The sequence below is a fragment of the Oncorhynchus tshawytscha genome, linkage group LG10 (genome assembly GCF_018296145.1).
Source record: "Oncorhynchus tshawytscha isolate Ot180627B linkage group LG10, Otsh_v2.0, whole genome shotgun sequence".
NCBI classification, from domain to species: domain Eukaryota; kingdom Metazoa; phylum Chordata; class Actinopteri; order Salmoniformes; family Salmonidae; genus Oncorhynchus; species Oncorhynchus tshawytscha.
Genome location: NC_056438.1, coordinates 36,858,654 through 36,878,523, shown reverse-complemented (window position 1 = coordinate 36,878,523; position 19,870 = coordinate 36,858,654). Strand labels below are relative to the sequence as shown.

The following is a 19,870-nucleotide window of genomic DNA, read 5'->3' as shown; positions in this document are numbered from 1 at the left end:
AGACTCACCTGATTGGTCAGGGAATACATTGACGGACACAGGGTACAAATAAAAGTCACTCCACTGTTCTCCTCCGATTGTCTCCTGCTCTAGCAACACAGGTCTGTTTGTGTGTGTGTGTGTGTGTGTGCATTTTAAGTGTGTATGCAGTCACACTGGGCTACTGTAAATTAAACAGTTTGTTACAATGATGGTTAGCAGTTAGGCAGTGAGGGGAACGATGGGAAACAATCGTATTGGATGCTTGGCAGGGCTGAGATGTCATATGTCAATTCAATGTTGATTTGGGGTTTGTGTGTCAGGAGGGGTTTGTATGTCATTGTGAGATACCATGTTCAAAATACACACAGTGTTGTGTTTATTAGGATATTCTTTACAATACTGTAAATACCGGGTGGTTGTTAAAATTAATAATGGCATTAGTAAAGAAAGCAATGGGGATTTGTCTAATCAATTATTTCTCTCCCTCTCTTCTCTCTCTCTCTCTCTCTCTCTGTAAACCCATAGATCTCATACTCATAGATTTTCAAGTTTGCCACCATGAGTCCCAAGAACGTAATCTTCAAGAAGATGGCCAAGGACAAGTCGGTGAGTGTGTGTGTATGTGTGTGTGTTGGCAGGTATGCGTGCGCATGTGTGTCTGTGTCTGTGTGCTAAGCATTATTGTTAGAGTGGCATAATGCAATAATAACAAAATCTGACTATTCTTGATATTTCACACATTGACTTGTATTCGACAAGCAAACCTAACAATAGTTCTGCTCACTTAGCACTTACATATCCCTTAGTAGTCTCTTTCCATAGTTGCTTGTCAAGTGGCTGTGGAAAGAGACTATTCACTTAGATATTTCATGACTGTGTTGTCGTTAGCAAAGTGATGGCGTTAACAGGTGACACGGATGAAGCCATGCGTATGACAGATTACATTGAGATTAGATTAATGTATTACTCCTCTGAGGTGTGTGTGTGTGTTAAAGGATACGCAACACATTTTCCCCAAGGAAAGAATGCTTGCAAGTGGGTTTAGAATGCTGTGAAAGTGTTTACATGTGTTTGAGTGTTTATGTGTTGTGTGTATGCATGCGCTAATGTGTTGACATAATTCCAAGTGAAGGCCTCAGGTATGATTTTATGTTTTGTACTTGATCAGGTTGGAGTATACATGGCAAAGAGGGACTTTGTGGATCGTGTGGACTCTGTCGAGCCTGTGGGTAAGCTCAGCTCATACTCTCTTCGTCAATTAAAACAATCCGGCCGTGAACCAATCAGCAACTCAACAAGTCAAAAACAAACCAATCATTACACAGCAAACACATAACACACTAACGGCATTGCACAAAAAACTATCTAACACACAATTGATCAAATGCTGCCAGATCTAGCTGAATCTACATAAAAGATGACCTAGGATGTTTAATTTTCTCAAAGGCCACTTTTGAGGTCAGAAAACATCTGACAAACTTAGATATTGTAATGTCCCTTTAATTGAAACCCCTCATCCAAATGGCTTACTGGATTCACAGTATTGCTTTAGACAAGAGCCTTAGCAATAAACACTTACATCAATGTAATTAGTTCTTCAGAGCCTTTGGCCAGGAATCAATCAAACGCAGATAAACTACCTGCAGATAAACAACCAATGTGATCTCCATAAACCTCTGAGAAACGGCCTTTAGAAGTCCATTGCTGTGCACCCGTTGCTAACCTGCAATTGGTGTGAAACCTGGCCGCTGTCTTGTCTAATGCTGTAAATTCTAACCTATGCTGTTCTTCACTCACAATAGATGGTGTAATACTGGTTGACCCTGAGGTCCTCAAAGGAAAAAAAGGTCTGCATCTCACCAAACGTGTGCGTGTGTGTGCATGTGCACATGGGCAAGTATATGTGCTTGTGTGTGTGGAACAGGGTAATTGGGCCCCATTTTATTTGAAGGCAGTCAATTCAGAAAGTGATCTGAATTCAAATTAATACAACTTTTTTTTAAAACAACTTATGAAATAAATTGCTTTTACTTCAACTTTTATTGAGAAGCTATTGAAAATAGCAGTATTTGATGTAATCATATATGTTTGACGCCCCCTAGCGTTCGTCCAGCTGTCCTGCACGTTCCGGTACGGTCGTGAAGATATGGACGTGATGGGAATTGCCTTCCGTAGGGAGATCTACATAGCCATCCGTCAGGTGTATCCACCCATACAGGACAGGGAACAGTCCACACACACCAAGATGCAGGGCAAACTGCTGCGCAAACTGGGAGACAATGCCTTCCCTTTCTTTTTCGAGGTGAGGGCCAAGAACCTCAAGGGATACCAACATTTTATTGTACACGCACATTGTAAATTAAAAACACATATACATGTCAAGGAAAACACAAAACTCACATAGGCCTACTCGCCTCATTATGCGCAAACACACACACACACACACACACACACACACACACACACACACACACACACACACACACACACACACACACACACACACACACACACACACACACACACACACACACACACACACACACACACACACACACACACACACACCTCTCGTTCATCTTAATTACATTTGTGTGTTTGTGTGTGTGTTTCAGTTCCCTGATAACCTGCCTTGTTCAGTGGGTTTGCAGCCTGGCCCTAATGATTCTGGGAAGGTAAGGATCGTGAACCTTGACCTGGTTGTCTCTTACGTTGCATCATTTTATTATGTGATATTTGTTCGCTATATTTGAAATGCATACACTGTATTTTGTATTCTGAGTATATTGTGACGATTGGCGTATATAGTTCATATAATCTAAAAAGTAAGAAAAATCTATCTCTGATTGTGAGCATGCTCTGTTGTTGTCTTGGTAGCAATGTGTCGTGGAGTTTGAGGTCAAAGCCTTCAGTGCGGAGAGCCAGGAGGCCAAAGTTCGCAAACGGTCAGTGGAGTTTTCTCTGTCCCAAATAACCCCCATTCCTAACCCCAAGTCTCCACCATCGGCCCTGGAGAGCTGCTTTAACAGAAATAGCCGGTTGTGGCTCTATATCACAACAAACGTTGATGGATGGTGTCACGAAACCAATAACTAGCCTACCAATGTTGTTGCACTTGCTTCGTTTAGGGGTCCTAGGCCTAGTTACATAACTTCTGTAACTTGAATGAATGTGTGCATTTTTGTGAGAAATCAGCGTTTAAGGACCATGTTGGATGCACGTGTGCCCAGGGAGACAGCCATTTTCCTTTAGGCAAAGTGCCAGCTCCTTCTTGATCTCTTGATCGGCTAGTCCAAACTGATTATTATTTGTTCTGTTGGTGACAAAACAGAAATATGTAGAAAAGGAAAAATACAAAAGGCATGACCAAACTAAAGACTCAAAAAGAAACAAAAGGCCCCATGGACACCAAACTAAACCAACAGCTTCACGGCCCTTCCAGCTGGGTCAGTGACAATCACATAATTGGCAGCACCTGTTTCCTTATCAACCAGGCTCAGCACCTGGACACGGTTCCCTTGGGGAATGGAGTGTGGAATTGGTAGTGAGCTGTAGCATGCTGTCTAAACTACCTAACATATTCCATAACAATGGTTCTATCTCATCCATTCCCTCCCTTCCTCTCCTATCTCCCTTCCTCTATAGGAGTACCGTGCATCTGATGATCCGGAAGCTGCAGTATGCCCCGGAGAATAGCGGGACGGCCCCCTCTGTGAAGACCAGCCGTGAGTTTGTCATGTCCGACAAGCCCCTGCACCTGGAGGCGAGTCTTGACAAGGAGGTGGGTAGGATACCATTAGAGTTAACAACACACCACTGGCCTTAGATTTGATGCATTTGCTCATAAATGATTAGTGAAGCATCTACAGTGCATTCGGAAAGTATTCAGACCCATTACCTTTTTTACACATTTTCTTACATTAAAGCCTTGTTCTAAAATGGATTATATTGTTTTTCCGCACACACCTATCTATATAAGGTCCCACAGTTAACAGCACATGTCAGAACAAAAACCAAGCCATGAGGTTGAAGGAATTGTCTGTACAGCTCTGAGACAGGATTGTGTTGAGGGACAGATCTGGGAAACATACCAAAACATTTATGCAGCATTGAAGGTCCCCAAGAACACAGTGGCATTCATCATTCTTAAATGGAAGAAGTTTGGAACCACCAAGTCTCTTCCTAGAGCTGGCCGCCCGGCCAAACTGAGCAAATTGGGGAGAAGGGCGTTGGTCAGGGAGGTGACCAAGAACCCGATGGTCACTCTAACAGAGCTCCAGATTTCTTCTGTGGAGATGGGAGAAACTTCCAGAAGGACAACCATCTCTGCAGCACTTTGCCAATCAGGACTTTATGGTAGAGTGGCCAGACATAAGCAACTCCTCAGTAAAAGGCACATGACAGCCCGCTTGGAGTTTGCCAAAAGGCACCAAAGGACTCTCAGACAATGAGAAACAATATTCTCTGGTCTGATAAAACCAAGATTGAACTCTTTTGCCTGAATGCCAAGCATTGCACCTGGAAGACACCTGGCACCACCCCTACGGTGAAGCATGGTGATGGGGATGTTTTTCAGCAGCAGGGACTGGGAAACTAGTCAGGATCGAGGGAATGATGAGCAGCGCAAAGTACAGAGAGATCCTTGATGAAAACTGACTCCAGAGCGCTCAGTGACAATGACCCTAAGCACACAGCAAAGACAACGCAGGAGAGGGTTTGGGACAAGTCTCTGAATGTCCTTGAGTCACCCAGCTAGAGCCTGGACTTGAATCCGATAGAACATCTCTGGAGAGACCTGAAAATAGCTGTGAGGCGATGCTCCCCATCAAACCTGACAGAGCTTGAGAGGATCTGCAGAGAAGAATGGGAGAAACTCCCCAAATCAGGTGTTCCAAGCTTGTAGCTTCAAACTCAAGAACACTCAAGACTGTAATCGCTGCCAAAGGTGCTTCAACAAAGTACTGAGTAAAGGGTCTGAATACTTATGTAAATCTGATATTGCATGTTTTTATTCGTAAAACATTTACACAAATTTTTAAAAAACTGTTTTTGCTTTGTCATTATGGTCTATTGTGTGTGGACTGATAAGGGAAAAAAATGATTTAATACATTTTAGAATAAGGCGGTAACATAACAAAATGTTGAAAAAGTCAAGTGGTCTGAATACTTTTCGAATGCACTATATACAGTGTTTGTTGAAAGTGGGACCAGCGGTCGTATGTATTGAGAGTAGGATTTCTTATATAGGATCAGGTCCCCCCTGTCATGTTATCTTTTTCACAGTGATCTAAAATGAAAAGCTGATCCTAGATCAGCACTCCTACTCTGAGAAGCTTGATACACACGACCCCAGCTTTTGCATGTGCTGGGGCTTGTTCAATGGGGTCCAACATTTCAAACATTGCTGGTATAAATGTTATTTATAGACCTTCGACAATGCCTGGGATTTTTTCAGAGCGTTCCATATGGTCATATGGCCACAACAAAAAAATGGCTGCCACAAGGAGCCCTCCTCTCTGACATAATTTCCCTTGCAGATCTACTACCATGGAGAGCCCATTAATGTGTGTGTCAACGTCACAAACAGCTCCAACAAGAATGTGAAGAACATCATTGTCTCTGGTAAGGAAAGACCAACACGTGTGGCAAACTTTCCAAACTGACACATATGAGAACAAGATATCTACTCTATATTATATCAAAACTGTAAAAAGCAGTACCCCGCAATTTGCAAAGCACCAGAGGTAAGAACACATCATATCTCCCTTATTATATTGCTACATGATCTGTGAAGTATCTATTTAGGCATTATAAAAGACTTTATGTGTCCTGTGCGGCTCAGTTGGTAGAGCATGGCACTTGCAGCGCTAGGGTTATGTGTTTGATTCCCCACACGGTACCAGTATGAAAAACGTTGAAAATGTAAGCACTTAGTACTGTAAGTCTGGATAAGAATGTCTGATAAAATGTAAATGTAAAAATGTTTTGAAGCCTGACTCGTGCCCTGCCCTATAAGTTCGTTTTCAAAATGTGACTGGAGATGTCATACTCGTTCTATCTCTATATATCATTTCTCAGTGGACCAGGTGGCCACTGTGGTGTTGTATTCCAATGACAGCTACGTGAGGGCAGTGGCCTTAGAGGAATCTGGGTAAGCATCCAGCCTTTGAATGAATACATGTTTAAACTGCACTACACCACAATGGAAATTATATTTTAATCATTAGAATCAGCTATGCAGTGTGACTGCAATACATACAACCTGGAAAGCACCCCAAAATGTCTAACTCGGACTCTCCCATTGGTCTAGGGATGCTGTTGCTGCTGGTGCAAGCCTGAAGAAAGTGTACACCCTCACTCCCCTATTGGTCTGCAACCGGGAGAGGCGGGGCATAGCTCTTGATGGCAAGTTGAAGCATGAAGACACTAATCTGGCATCGTCTAGCATGTGAGTATCCCGTCAGTCATCGCCAGCTAGTAAAACAAGTGGTGATGCTGGAGGACAATCTGGGTCGTGTTCATTAGGACACTCCATAGCAAAACATTTGGAAAATGAGAAACGCTTCTTACTGGACAAGTTCAAATAGTACCTCTCCTTTACCTTTTTGCAACATTTTCATTCATTTGTGCCTACTGAACACGACTATGTAACATTCAAATATATTGTGTAGAACAGACATCCCAGCAAACCAAAATTGGTTCTGTGAAAGTTCCCAGAACACTCGTTAGGTCGTGTGTTCTCAAAACACAAAAAATGTTCAGCTGTGCTGATGATTATACACTGAACAAAAATATAAATGCAACATGTAAAGTGTCGGTCCCATATTTCATGAGCTGAAATAAAAGATCCCAGAAATGTATCTTATGCACAAAAAGCTTATTTCTCTCAATTTTTTGACAAATTTGTTTACATCCCTTTTAGTGAGTATTTCTCCTTTGCCAAGATAAACCATCCACTTGACAGGTGTGGTATATCAAGAAGCTGATTAAACAGCATGATCATTACACAAGTGCAGCTTGTGGACAATAAAAGGCCACTCTAAAATGTGCAGTTTTGGCACACAATACAATGCTACAGAATTCTCAAGTTTTGAGGGAGGGTGTAATCGAATAAGCCCCCACTTCCCGATTGAATAAACCCCCACTTCCCTCCATTCTGCTAGCAAATGTGCAATCTTTGGACAATAAAATGACGAGTTACTGGCAAGATTAAACAACCAACGGGACATTTAAAAACTAACATCTTGTGCTTCACGGAGTCGGGGCTGAACGATGACAAAATCAACGTACAGCTGTCTGGTTATACGCTGTACTGGCAGGGGCGGCGGGTCTATGTATTTTCGTAAACAGCTGGTGCACGATATCTAAGGAAGTCTCAAGCTATTGCTTGCCTGAGGTAGAGTATCTCATGATAAGCTGTAGACCACATTACCTACCGAGAGTTTTCATCTGTATTCTTTGTAGCTGTTTACATACCACCAAAGTCAGAGGCTGGCACTAAAACAGCGTTGAATGACCTGTATTCCGCCATAAGCAAACAAGAAAACACTCACCCAGAGGCGGCTCTCCTAGTAGCCGGGAACTTTAATGCAGGGAAACTTAAATCCGTTTTACCAAATTTCTATCAGCATGTTAAATGTGCAACCAGAGGAAAAATAACTCTGGACCACCTATCCTCCACACACAGAGACGCATACAAAGCTCTCCCTCGCCCTCCATTTGGAAAATCTGACCATAAATCTATCCTCCTGATTCCTGCTTACAAGCAAAAATTAAAGCAGGAAGCACCAGTGACTAGATCAATAAAAAAGTGGTCAGATGAAGCAGATGCTAAGTTACAGGACTGTTTGGCTAGCACAGACTGAAATATGTTCCAGGATTTCTCCGATGGCATTGAGGAGTACACCACATCAGTCATTGGCTTCATCAATAAGTGCAATGATGACGTTGTCCCCACAGTGACTGTACGTACATACCTCAACCAGAAGCCATGGATTACAGGCAGCATCCGCACTGAGCTAAAGGCTAGAGCTGCTGCTTTGAAGCTTATAAGAAGTCCCGCTATGTCCTCCGACGAAACATCAAACAGGCAACAGGGCTAAGATCCTATATCCTAAGATCCTCGGATGTGGAGGGGCTTGCAAACCATTACAGACTACAAAGGGAAGCACAGCCGAGAGCTGCCTAGTGACACGAGCCTACCAGACGAGCTAAACTTCTATGCTCGCCTTGAGGCAAATAATATTGAAACATGCATGAAAGCACCAGCTGTTCCTGAAGACTGTGTGATCACGCTCTCCGCAGCTGATGTGACATCATGTTGATGATGTGACCAACATCTTTTAATAAGACCACCACAGTCCCTGTTCCCAAGAACACTAAGGTAACCTGCTTAAATGACTACCGGCCCGTAGCACTCACGTCTGTAGCCATGAAGTGCCTTGAAAGGCTGATCATGGCTCACATCTACACCATCATCCCAGAAACCCAAGACCCACTCCAATTTGCATACCACCCCAACAGATCCACAGATGATGCAATTTCCATTGCACTCCACACTGCCCTTTCCCACCTGGACAAAAGGAACACCTATGTGAGAATGCTATTCATTGACTAAAGCTCAGCGTCCAACACCATAGTGCCCTCAAAGCTCATCAATAAGCTAAGGTCCCTGGGACTAAACACCTCCCTCTGCAACTGGTTCCTGGACTTCCGGATCGGCCGTGCTCAGTCCTCCCTGTACTCCCTGTTCACTCATGATTGTATGGCAAGGCACGACTCCAACACCATCATTACATTTGCCACAACAGTGGTAGGCCTGATCACCGACAACAACGAGACAGCCTATAGGGAGGTCAGAGACCTGGTCGTGTGGTGCCAGAATAACAACCTCTCCCTCAACGTGATCAAGACAAAGGAGATGATTGTGGACTACAGGAAAAAGATGAAAAAGATGACAGAGCGTGTTCCCATCCTCATCGACGGGGCTGCAGTGGAGCAGGTTGAGAGCTTCAAGTTCCTTGGTGTCCACATCACCAACAAACTAACATGATCCAAGCACACCAAGACAGTCGTGATGAGGGCACGACAAAACCCATTCCCCCTCAGGAGACTGAAAAGATTTGGCATGGGTACTCAGATCCTCAAAAGGTTCTACAGCTGCAACAGCTGACTGGTTGCATCACTGCCTAGAATGGCAACTGCTCGGCCTCCAACCGCAAGGCGCTACAATGTTACGATGAGCGAAGGGGGGGAACCCAAGTGCGGACTCAGAAGAGGAAGCCAGAATGAATGCACAAAAATGTTTATTGAACACAGAGAAATGGGGAGTGCAGAACCGGGGAAGCTCAGATGAGAAGCTCAGATGAGTTGGCTGAGTAGAACAGGGGAACAGGTCCTGAGGGGAATCCAAGGTAATGGTGGTGAATGATATCCAGAGCAAGGTGGTTGGTGGTGAGATGTGGAACAGAGACAGGAGCCAGAGACAGAGCGGTAACTGCAAGGAGAGGACAAAAATTGTGTAAGGCAGGAAATGAGCGCAGCAGAGCAACAGAATCTTGAGAATAGACAACAGGCTAGAATGACAACTGACTGAGCAGAGATTACGATCTGGCAGAGTGGAGGTGGCAGGACTACAGAGTACATGTAGAGGTCTAGATTTATGGAACGATTTGCAGCTGGTTAGGGATCTGCTCTGACTCCAGCACACCTGTCTCCAACCACACAATCACAACCAGAGAGAGAGAGAGAGAGAGAGAGAGAGAGAGAGAGAGAGAGAGAGAATGTATACAGGGGGAGAACTGCAGGTTAGGACCACACCGGATGAACACCTGAGGGCGGAGTGGGAGCAGATGTGACACACAGAGGGTAGTGCGAATGGCCCCGTACATTACTGGGGCCAAGCTTCCTGGACCTCTTTACCAGGCTATTATCGCTATTGTTAGTTCACTGCTGCTCTTTACTTGTTACTTTTAAATCTTATTCTTATCTGTATTTTTTTTAAACTGCATTGTTGGCTCGTAAGTAAGCATTTCACTGTAAGACCTGCAGAATTCGGTGCATGTGACTAATGCAATTTGATTTGATTTGAATTGTCATGCTTCCTGCAGGAATGTCCACCAAAGCTGTTGCCAGATAATTTCTCTGCCATAACCCGCTTCCAAAGTCATTTTAGAGAATTTGGCAGTATATCCAACCTGCCTCACAAGCACAGACCACAAGTAACCACGACAGCCCAGGACCTCCACATCCTGCTTCTTCACCTGTGGGATCATCTAAGACCAGCCACCCAGACAGGTGACAACTTAAGAATTTCTGCACAAACTGTCAGAAATAGTCTCAGGGAAGCTCATCTGTGTGTTCGTCGTCCTCAACAGGGTATTGACCTGACTGCAGTTCGGCGTCGTAACCGACTTCAGTGGGTAAATGCTCACCTTTGATGGCTTTTGGAAAGCTGGAGAAGTGTGCTCTTCACGAATGAATCCCCGTAAAAGGCAGACAGTGTGTAAAGCATCCTGTGGGCAAACGGTTTGCTGATGTCATCGTTGTGAACAGAGTGCCCAATGGTTGCAGTGGGGTTATGATATGGGCTGGCATAAGCTACGGACAATGAACAGAAATGCATTTTATCGATGGCCATTTGAATGCACAGAGATACCGTGATGAGATCCAAAGGACTGTTGTGGTGCCATTAATCTACCGCCATCACCTCATGTTTCAGTATGATAATACACAGCCCCATGTTGTAAAGATCTGTACACAATTCCTGGAAGCAGAAAATGTCCCAGTTCTTCCATGGACTGCATACTCACCAGACATGTCACCCATTGAGCATGTTTGGGATGCTCTAGATCGACGTGTACGACCACATGTTCCAGTTCCCGCCAATATCTAGCAACTCCACACATCTGTTGAAGAGGGGGTGGCAGGTAGCCTAGTGCGTTGGGTCAATAACCGAAAGGTTGCTAGATCGAAAATCTGAGTTGACAAGGTAAAAAGCTGTGGTTCTGACCCTGAACAAGACAGTTAACCCACTGTTCCTAGGCCGTCATTGTAAATAAGCTCTTAACTGACTGGTCTAGTTAAATAAAGGTTCAATAAATAAAAAAGAGTAGTGGGACAACATTCCAATCAACAGCCTGATCAACTCTATGCGAAGGAGATGTGTCACGCTACATGAAGCAAATGGTGGTCACACCAGATACTGACTGGTTTTCTGATCCACACACTTACCTTTTTTAAGGTATCTGTGACCAACAGATGCATATCTGTATTCCCAGTCATGTGAAATCCATAGATTAGGGCCTAATGAATTATTTCATTTCATTGATTTTCTTATATGAACTGTAACACAGTAAAATCTTTGAAATTGTTGCATGCTGCTTTTACATATATTTTTTCTCAGAGTAGAATGTTTTTATAAAACATTTGTCTGACATTTTTTTATGTTCTTTAATAAAAGGTTCCCAGAATGTTTCATTAGGTTGTTTGTAACAGTCTGGTGAGAACATTATGGGGACATCACAAAATATACTGTATATATGTTCCCAAAACACAAAAACTCACCTGAATGAAAATCGCTTCACGTTCCTAGGAAACTATACAGTATTTTGTTTTTTTATGTGTTATTTCTTACATTGTTACCCCAGGAAATCTTAGGTTTTATTACACACAGTTGGGAGGAACTATTGGATATAAGAGCAACGTCAACTCACCAACATTACGACCAGGAATACGACTTTCCCGAAGCTGATCCTCTGTTTGGCCCACCACCCAGGACAATGGATCGGATCCCTGCCGGCGACCCAAACAACGGCGCCGTAGAAGGGGCAGACGGAGCGGTCTTCTGGTCAGGCTCCGTAGACGGGCACATTGTGCACTGCTCCCGAGCATACTACTCGCCAATGTCCAGTCTCTTGACAACAAGGTAGACAAAACCGAGCAAGGGTTGCCTTCCAGAAAGACATCAGAGACTGTAACGTTCTTTGTTTCACGGAAACATGGCTCACTCGAGACACGCTATCGGAGTCGGTACAGCCACCTGGCTTCTTCACGCATTGCGCCGACAGAAATAAGCATGATTCTGGTAAGAAGAAGAAGGGGGTGTATGCCTTATGATTAACTTGACGTGGTGTGATCATAACAACATACAAGAACTCAAATCCCTTTGCTCCCCTGACTTAGAATTCCTCACAATCAAATGCCGACCACATTATCTACCAAGAGAATTCTCTTCGATCATAATCACAGTTGTGTATATTCCCCCCCAAGCAGACACATCGACAGCCCTAAAAGAACTTCATTCGACTCTATGTAAACTGGAAACCACATATCCTGAGGCTGCATTTATTGTAGCTGGGGGTTTTAACAAGGCTAATCTGAAAACAAGGCTCCCTAAATTCTATCAGCATACCGATTGTGCAACCCAGGCTGGCAAAACCCTGGATCAATGTTATTCTAACTTCCGTGCCGCATATAAGGCCCTCCCCCGCCCTCCTTTTGGAAAATCTGAACACGACTTCATTATGTTGCTCCCAGCCAAAAGACAGAAACTAAAACAGGAAGCACCCGCGCTCAGGTCTGTTCAATCGGATTCCACATTTCAAGATTGCTTCGATTACATGGACTGGGATATGTTCCACATAGTGTCGAACAACAACATTGATGAATACGCTGATTCGGTGAGCGAGTTTATTAGCAAGTGCATTGGTGATGTTGTACCCACAGTGTCTATTAAAACATTCCCCAAACAGAAACCGTGGATTGATGGCAGCATTCGCGCAAACCTGAAAGCGCGAACCACTGCTTTTAATCAGGGCAAGGTGACCGGAAACATGACCGAATACAAACAGTGTAGCTATTCCCTCCGCAAGGCAATCAAAAAAGCTAAGCTTCAGTATAGAGACAAAGTAGAGTCGCAATTCAACGGCTCAAACACGAGAGGTATGTGGCAGTGTTTACAGTCAATCACGGACTACAAAAGGAAAACCAGCCCCGTCGCGGACCACGATGTCTTGCACCACGATGTCTTGCTCCCAGACAGACTAAACAACTTCTTTGCTCGCTTTGAGGACAATACAGTGCCACTGACACGGCCCGCTACCAAAACCTGCGGGCTCTCCTTCACTGCAGCCAACATGAGTAAAACATTTAAACATGTTAACCCTCGCAAGGCTGCAGGCCCAGACGGCATCCGCAGCCGCGTCCTCAGAGCATACGCAGACCAGCTGGCTGGTGTGGTTGCGGACATTTATCAATCAATCCTTATCCCAGTCTGCTGTTCCCACATGCTTCAAGAGGGCCACCATTGTTCCTGTTCCCAAGAAAGCTAAGGTAACTGAGGTAAATGACTACCGCCCCGTAGCACTCACTTCCGTCATCATGAAGTGCTTTGAAAGACTAGTCAAGGACCATATCACCTCCACCCTACCTGACACCCTAGACCCACTCCAATTTGCTTAGGTCCACAGACGACGCAATTGCAATCACACTGCACACTGGGTAGGTAACAACATCTCCACCCCGCTGATCCTCTTCACTGGGGCCCCACAAGGGTGCATTCTCAGCCCTCTCCTTGTACTCCCTGTTCACCCACGACTGCGTGGCCATGCACGCCTCCAACTCAATCATCAAGTTTGCAGACGACTCTACAGTAGTGGGCTTGATTACCAACAACGACGAGACAGCTTACAGGGAGGAGGTGAGGGCCCTCGGGGTGTTGTGTCAGGAAAATAACCTCACACTCAATGTCAACAAAACAAAGGAGATGATCGTGGACTTCAGGAAACAGCAGAGGGAGCAGCCCTCTATCCACATCGACGGGACAGTAGTGGAGAGGGTGGAAAGTTTTAAGTTTCTTGGCGTACACATCACAGACAAACTGAAATGGTCCACCCACACAGACAGCGTGGTGAAGAAGGCGCAGCAGCGCCTCTTCAACCTCAGGAGGCTGGAAAAATTTGGCTTGTCACCAAAAACACTCACAAACTTTTACAGATGCACAATCGAGAGCATCCTGTCAGGCTGTATCACCGCCTGGTACGGCAACTGCTCCGCCCATAACCGTAAGGTGCCAAAAAGATCATCAATGACAACAACCACCCGAGCCACTGCCTGTTCATCCCGTTATCATCCAGATTGCGAGGTCAGCACAGGTGCATCAAAGCTGGGACAGAGAGACTGAAAAACGGCTTCTATCTCAAGGCCATCAGACTGTTAAACAGCCATCACTAACATTGAGTGGCTGCTGCCAACATACTGACTCAACTCCTGCCACTTTAATAATGGAAAAAGTAATGTAATAAATGTATCACTAGCCACTTTAAACAATGGCACTTTATATAATGTTTACATACCCTACATTACTCATCTCATATGTATATACTGTACTCTATACCATCTACTGCATCTTGCCTATGCCTTTCGGCCATCACTCATTCATATATTTTTATGTACATATTCTTATTCATTCCTTTACACTTGTGTGTAAGGTAGTTGTTGTGAAATTGTTAGGTTAGATTACTTGTGAGATATTACTGCATGTTCGGAACTAGAAGTACAAGCATTTCGCTACACTCGGATTAACATCTGCTAACCATGTGTATGTGACAAATAAAATTTGATTTGATTTGAATGAAACATTCTGGGAACCTTTTTAAGAACAGAAAAATGTAAGCTCTATTCTTGTCATTTCTATCTGCAACGTTCATGGCGTTACTTCCTGAACACAAATGTTATCCTTTATTGAAACATATTAAAGTGTGTCATTAATAGGATACTACAAAGGCAACACTATAGGGCTGATACAAGTAGCCTTTTATGCTGGTGACTTAATTACACGTCTCCACTTTCTTCATTTCCATTTCTTTCTCCTCGTTCTCTCTCTCTCTCGCTCTCTATCTCTGTCTCTCTTTCTCTCTGTCTGTCTCTCTCTCTGTCTCTCTCTCTGTCTCTCTTTCTCTCTCTCTGTCTCTCTCTCTGTCTCTGTCTCTCTCTCTCTTTCTCTCTGTCTCTCTCTTTCTCTCCCTGTCTCTCCCTGTCTCTCTTTCTCTCTCTCTATCTCTCTCTGTCTCTCTCTCTCTCTCTCTCTCTCTGTCTCTGTCTCTGTCTCTCTCTCTGTCTCTCTTTCTCTCTCTCTGTCTCTCTCTGTCTCTCTCTGTCTCTCTCTGTCTCTCTTTCTCTTTCTCTCTCTGTCTCTCTTTCTGTCTCTCTCTCTGTCTCTGTCTCTCTCTCTCTTTCTCTCTGTCTCTCTCTTTCTCTCCCTGTCTCTCTCTTTCTCTCCCTGTCTCTCCCTGTCTCTCTCTCTCTCTCTCTCTCTCTCTCTCTCTCTCTCTCTCTCTCTCTCTCTCTCTCTCTCTCTCTGTCTCTGTCTCTGTCTCTGTCTCTCTTTCTCTCTCTGTCTCTCTTCTCTCTCTGTCTCTCTCTGTCTCTCTCTCTCTCTCTTCTCTCTCTCTCTCTCTCTCTCTCTCTCTCTCTCTCTCTCTCTCTCTCTCTTGTACCCTACAGTGTTAAAGAAGGTGTGCTGAAGGAGGTTCTAGGAATCCTGGTGTCATACAGAGTCATGGTTAAGCTCATCATCGGCGGGTCAGTCCACTGTGTGTGTGTGTGGCGCGTGTGCGTTTGTGTTTGACGCTTGGGTTTGTTATTGGTTATGTTCTTTACTTTGTATGTTTAATACGTCTTTTCTCTTTTATGCTTTCGTAGAATATTGGGATCTAGGTATGATGCCTTTATCTTATTCAGCATTGCATTTCTAAGAGTGTGTGTGTGTGCTGTTGCGTGTGTTTGTGTGAGTTAGTTAGATTACTTGTTGGTTATTACTGCATTGTCGGAACTAGAAGCACAAGCATTTCGCTACACTCGCATTAACATCTGCTAACCATGTGTATGTGACAAATACATTTGATTTGATTTGATTTGAGTGTTTGTTATGGTTGATTATATTATATGTGCGGTTAATCTGTATCCTATTTGTTTTACTTCAGTGAGGTGGGAGTAGAGCTGCCACTCAAACTGATGCACCCAAAACCTGACCTAGGTACAAATATTTTTATTTCAATATGTAGTCATGAGTTACATGAGTTAAATATTTCTGAAGTTTTCAAGGCTTCACTCCATAGTCCAAAAGTAGCTAACCCATGAAATCTAATCACTTGTGTTGTTATTTTTTGCCTTCTGAAGTGAGGGAAAGGTAAAATTGGATTATCTTTCCTCCATGTTTTGCTTAGAAGTCATATGTGTTTACATGATTGATCAACAATTAATCCGTGGAGGGTGTCATATTCTGAATATGCACCTGGACACATTTTATCGCTCTGCCTTTCTCTTGTTTCTCTCTGACCATGTGTCTTCATCCTCTTATCTTTCTGTCTTTCTCTTCTTTCTCTCTGACCATGTGTCTTCATCCTCTTATCTTTCTGTCTTTCTCTTGTTTCTCTCTGACCATGCCTCTCTGTCTTCCTCCTCTTATCTTTCTGTCTTTCATTTCTTTCTGTCTGTATTTCCGCTTATTTCCAATCACTGTTTGTCTGTCTTTCTGGCTGCCTACCTGACTCGTGTGTGTCTGTGTGTCTGTGTGTGTCTGTCTGTCTGTCTCTTCATAAACCTGTCTGTCTTTTCATACACCTGTCTGTCCTTTCATACACCTGTCTGTCTTTTCATACACCTGTTTGTCTTTCTGGCTGCCTACCTGACTCGTGTGTGTCTGTGTGTGTCTGTTTGTCTTTTCATACACCTGTCTGTCTTTTCATACACCTGTCTGTCTTTTCTGGCTGCCACCTGTCTGTCTTTTCTGTGTGTCTGTTTGTCTTTCTGGCTGTCCTTACCTAAACCTGTCTGTCTTTTGTCTGTCTGTCTTTTCATACACCTGTCTGTCTTTTCATACACCTGTCTGTCTTTTCATACACCTGTCTGTCTTTTCATACACCTGTCTGTCTTTTCATACACCTGTCTGTCTTTTCATACACCTACCTTCTTGCTTATCTGACTGTCCTCTTGTCTTGCCACCTCTCTGGCTTTACATCTGTCATGTTGTCCATCCACACATTTCTTGGGAGCAGCGAGCTGGAAGAGGAGATGGTGTTTGAGGAGTTCAAGCGCTCCTACATGAAGGGGATGGCCGACGATGAAGAGGAGGGCAACGTGTCTACAGGAGACGCCGCTTCCTGAGCAGGGCCCCTCGTCGCTGGCCAGGCAGCCTCTGTCACAGCACCCCTTGTGGTTGCCTCCAGTACTCCATGCAATGAGAATGGAAAACGGGGATAGTATTGAGTAAAAAGTATAACGATAGCAGTCAAAACAATTGTGGTTAGGTGTTTGAGTCACCCTTAGAGGTAGTTTAGAACAAGGCTGGTGGATGATTTATAGTTTATTCACAAAGCTTAGGGGGTCTGTATTTCAGCCTCACCATCAGTAGACTCTTTCAGCTTTGTAATCGGCAGGATTTCACTCACTGTCTTATGGTCACCGTGAGCACAGGGTAATGTAACATCCATCCCTGTCTTTAATAAAGAGTTTGGCAGCCATGTTGTGAGGTGAATGGTGGCCATTTTGAGTCATGTAAAAGATGCTCTGTTACATTGACTATTATTAGCGTTATCTAGTAGATAAAAGTGTAGTGCACTAGATAACTGGGCATATATTTGTGCTTGCAGTGAAGACCAACTGTCTTGTACTTGCGTTATGGTATTAAAAGCTAGAGATGTTCTCACAAAAGCTATAGTATTACATTTTCATAGCATCCTTTCATATCCGTCCCCAAAGGAGAACCCTTTGAATAAACCTTTTGGGTTCCATTTAGAACTCTTTCTACAGAGGGTTTTTACATGGAACCCAAAAGGGTTATACCTAGAACCCAAAAAGATTTGACCTGGAACCAAAAAGGGTTCTCCTATGGGGACAGCTAAATAACCATTTTGAAACACTTTTTTTGTAAGAGTGTAGGGCTGCCTTACAGGTGTTGTTGAGGGCAGATTTGTCCCTTGTGCTTCAACAAGTCACACACAAATAAGTATGAACGACACAAAGACGGACGCACGGTCAAACCAATCAAAAACAGACAAAGACCAAGAGTTTACATTTGATTTAGGCGAGGAAGAGCAATATACAGAACAAAACACAAGCAACAACCATCAAATCTATGTACTAAAAATCACAAAACAACATACTGTATCTCCCTGTATCACAATGCATCACCAATCACTTTAGATACTATTGAGGAGTATACATCTGTTCCAAAAACCACCTGCACCAAATGGTCCATATACCATCAAAACATGTTTCAATACCTTTCTGCTTTCACTGAGTCTCAATTCACCCAAATACAGTGTAAGTCAAATATATTGTAAGGTTACTTCACAATTCAGTCGATCAATATCCGAACTTAAACAACTAAGACAGACAATACTTTTGACCGCATTAATTCATTTTTCTTATGCCGCCCACAAGATTATATTAATGAACAAAAATGGTGTGGGCATAGAGAGGAAGGTCTGCAACAGGATACGTGTGCTAGCTGTTTTCAAAGCAAAAGCTCTATGACTATCTGACGTTACCTGACCAACGCTCCAGCTAGCTAGCTTTCGTAATATTAGTTAGCTAGCTAGCTTTCGTAATATTAGTTAGCTAGCTAGCTTTGGTAATATTAGTTAGCTAGCTAGCTAGCTGTCTTACCTCAATGCTTGGAGGCTTTACTGACAGACAACAGGGAGACAGGGAGCCACAAAGCATCAAGGCTAAAGGCTAAAGCTAGCTAGCTATTATACCAAACAGGTGTGTGTGTGCTTCCACGTGTCCGTCTGTACACTGTACAAGGATTGTTCAAGACTATCCAGCCCCAGCATACACAGCTTGGCACACAAAGTTTTGACCATTACACTGCAATCAAGTGAGTATTAATTAATTATCAACAATTGTCTATATGCTGTAGGTAGCTAGCTATAGGTAGTCCTTTCCTCCACTTAATAATGCCAGAGATGAAAGTAATTAAGATGGATCGTTCAATTGTTCAACAATTCAATTATTCTCAATGGTAATTAGTGAGAATAGGTGAGTATGTCTTCATATAAATAGGTGAGCATACTGAGTATGCCTCCATATAGCCACCACTACACCTGCACCACTGGGTGAGATTGAAGTTGTCCGTGTTAACAGTGACACTACACATATAAGCAGGCACAGCACTTCTGCCATTCCCTGCCTTGCATGGTATGACTTTGTATATACTAGAGATCTCAAACTACATTCTGGACCTTGAAGCCAGTTCCACTGCCTTTTTTCATGTTTCCCTCTAATGAGTGACTGATTTATACCTGGGAAACCAGGAGGGTACAATGAATTATCAGGTAGAACAGAAGACCAACAAGCTCCGGACCTCGTAGGGTAAGAGTTGAATACCCCTGTACTAGAGTATAATTACATATTTCACTCTGTTTTTCTAGAGAAGGACCCGGACAGTATGTAATGTATTTGACTTGTGTGTAGAATATTATTTCTCCATAGAGATGCTGGATATAGAAGTACCTTACGAACCCTCACATCCTACACATGTTCAGTAGAGAAGAACATCAACAGACATGGAGCTGTTGAAGCAGCTCGACCACATCCTACAGGTAACACACACACATAGGAATCGATGAGCACACAAACAAACACATGGTCATAAGTTCCAGATAGAAAGGCTTAAAGTCTGCACCGAGGATCTTATGAGATTTATTAGTGTGTGGTGTGAGGTAACGAGGTGTGTGTACGTAAGGGGGCAGAGTGTTTCCCAATGTGCTCAGTTAGAGGGTATGTATCTGAAGGCTCTAACCTGTGTATGTGTGTGTGTGTGTGTGTGTGTGTGTGTGTGTGTGTGTGTGTGTGTGTGTGTGTGTGTGTGTGTGTGTGTGTG

General features: G+C 43.6%; 1 protein-coding gene across 1 annotated transcript; it reads left to right on the top strand.

The window, feature by feature from the left end:
* Window positions 1–17,703, top strand: saga (S-antigen; retina and pineal gland (arrestin) a). The gene is made up of 16 exons (XM_024435018.2): window positions 1–101; window positions 508–588; window positions 1,151–1,211; window positions 1,785–1,829; window positions 2,085–2,284; window positions 2,598–2,657; window positions 2,860–2,927; window positions 3,628–3,763; window positions 5,520–5,604; window positions 6,061–6,133; window positions 6,293–6,430; window positions 15,487–15,564; window positions 15,685–15,699; window positions 15,966–16,018; window positions 16,162–16,171; window positions 17,040–17,703. Exons 2-16 carry the CDS (start codon window positions 541–543, stop codon window positions 17,146–17,148), a joined length of 1,179 nt encoding a protein of 392 aa, XP_024290786.2. The 5' UTR covers window positions 1–101; window positions 508–540; the 3' UTR covers window positions 17,149–17,703.
* Window positions 17,704–19,870: the final 2,167 nt, after the last annotated feature.

Bases quoted from the DNA above. Each gene is read 5' to 3' on its own strand.
- saga (XM_024435018.2), top strand. From the start codon at position 541: ATGAGTCCCAAGAACGTAATCTTCAAGAAGATGGCCAAGGACAAGTCG. The intron at 589-1,150 runs GTGAGTGTGTGT...GTACTTGATCAG, and splicing joins AGATGGCCAAGGACAAGTCG to GTTGGAGTATACATGGCAAA. The intron at 2,285-2,597 runs GTGAGGGCCAAG...TGTGTGTTTCAG, and splicing joins CCTTCCCTTTCTTTTTCGAG to TTCCCTGATAACCTGCCTTG.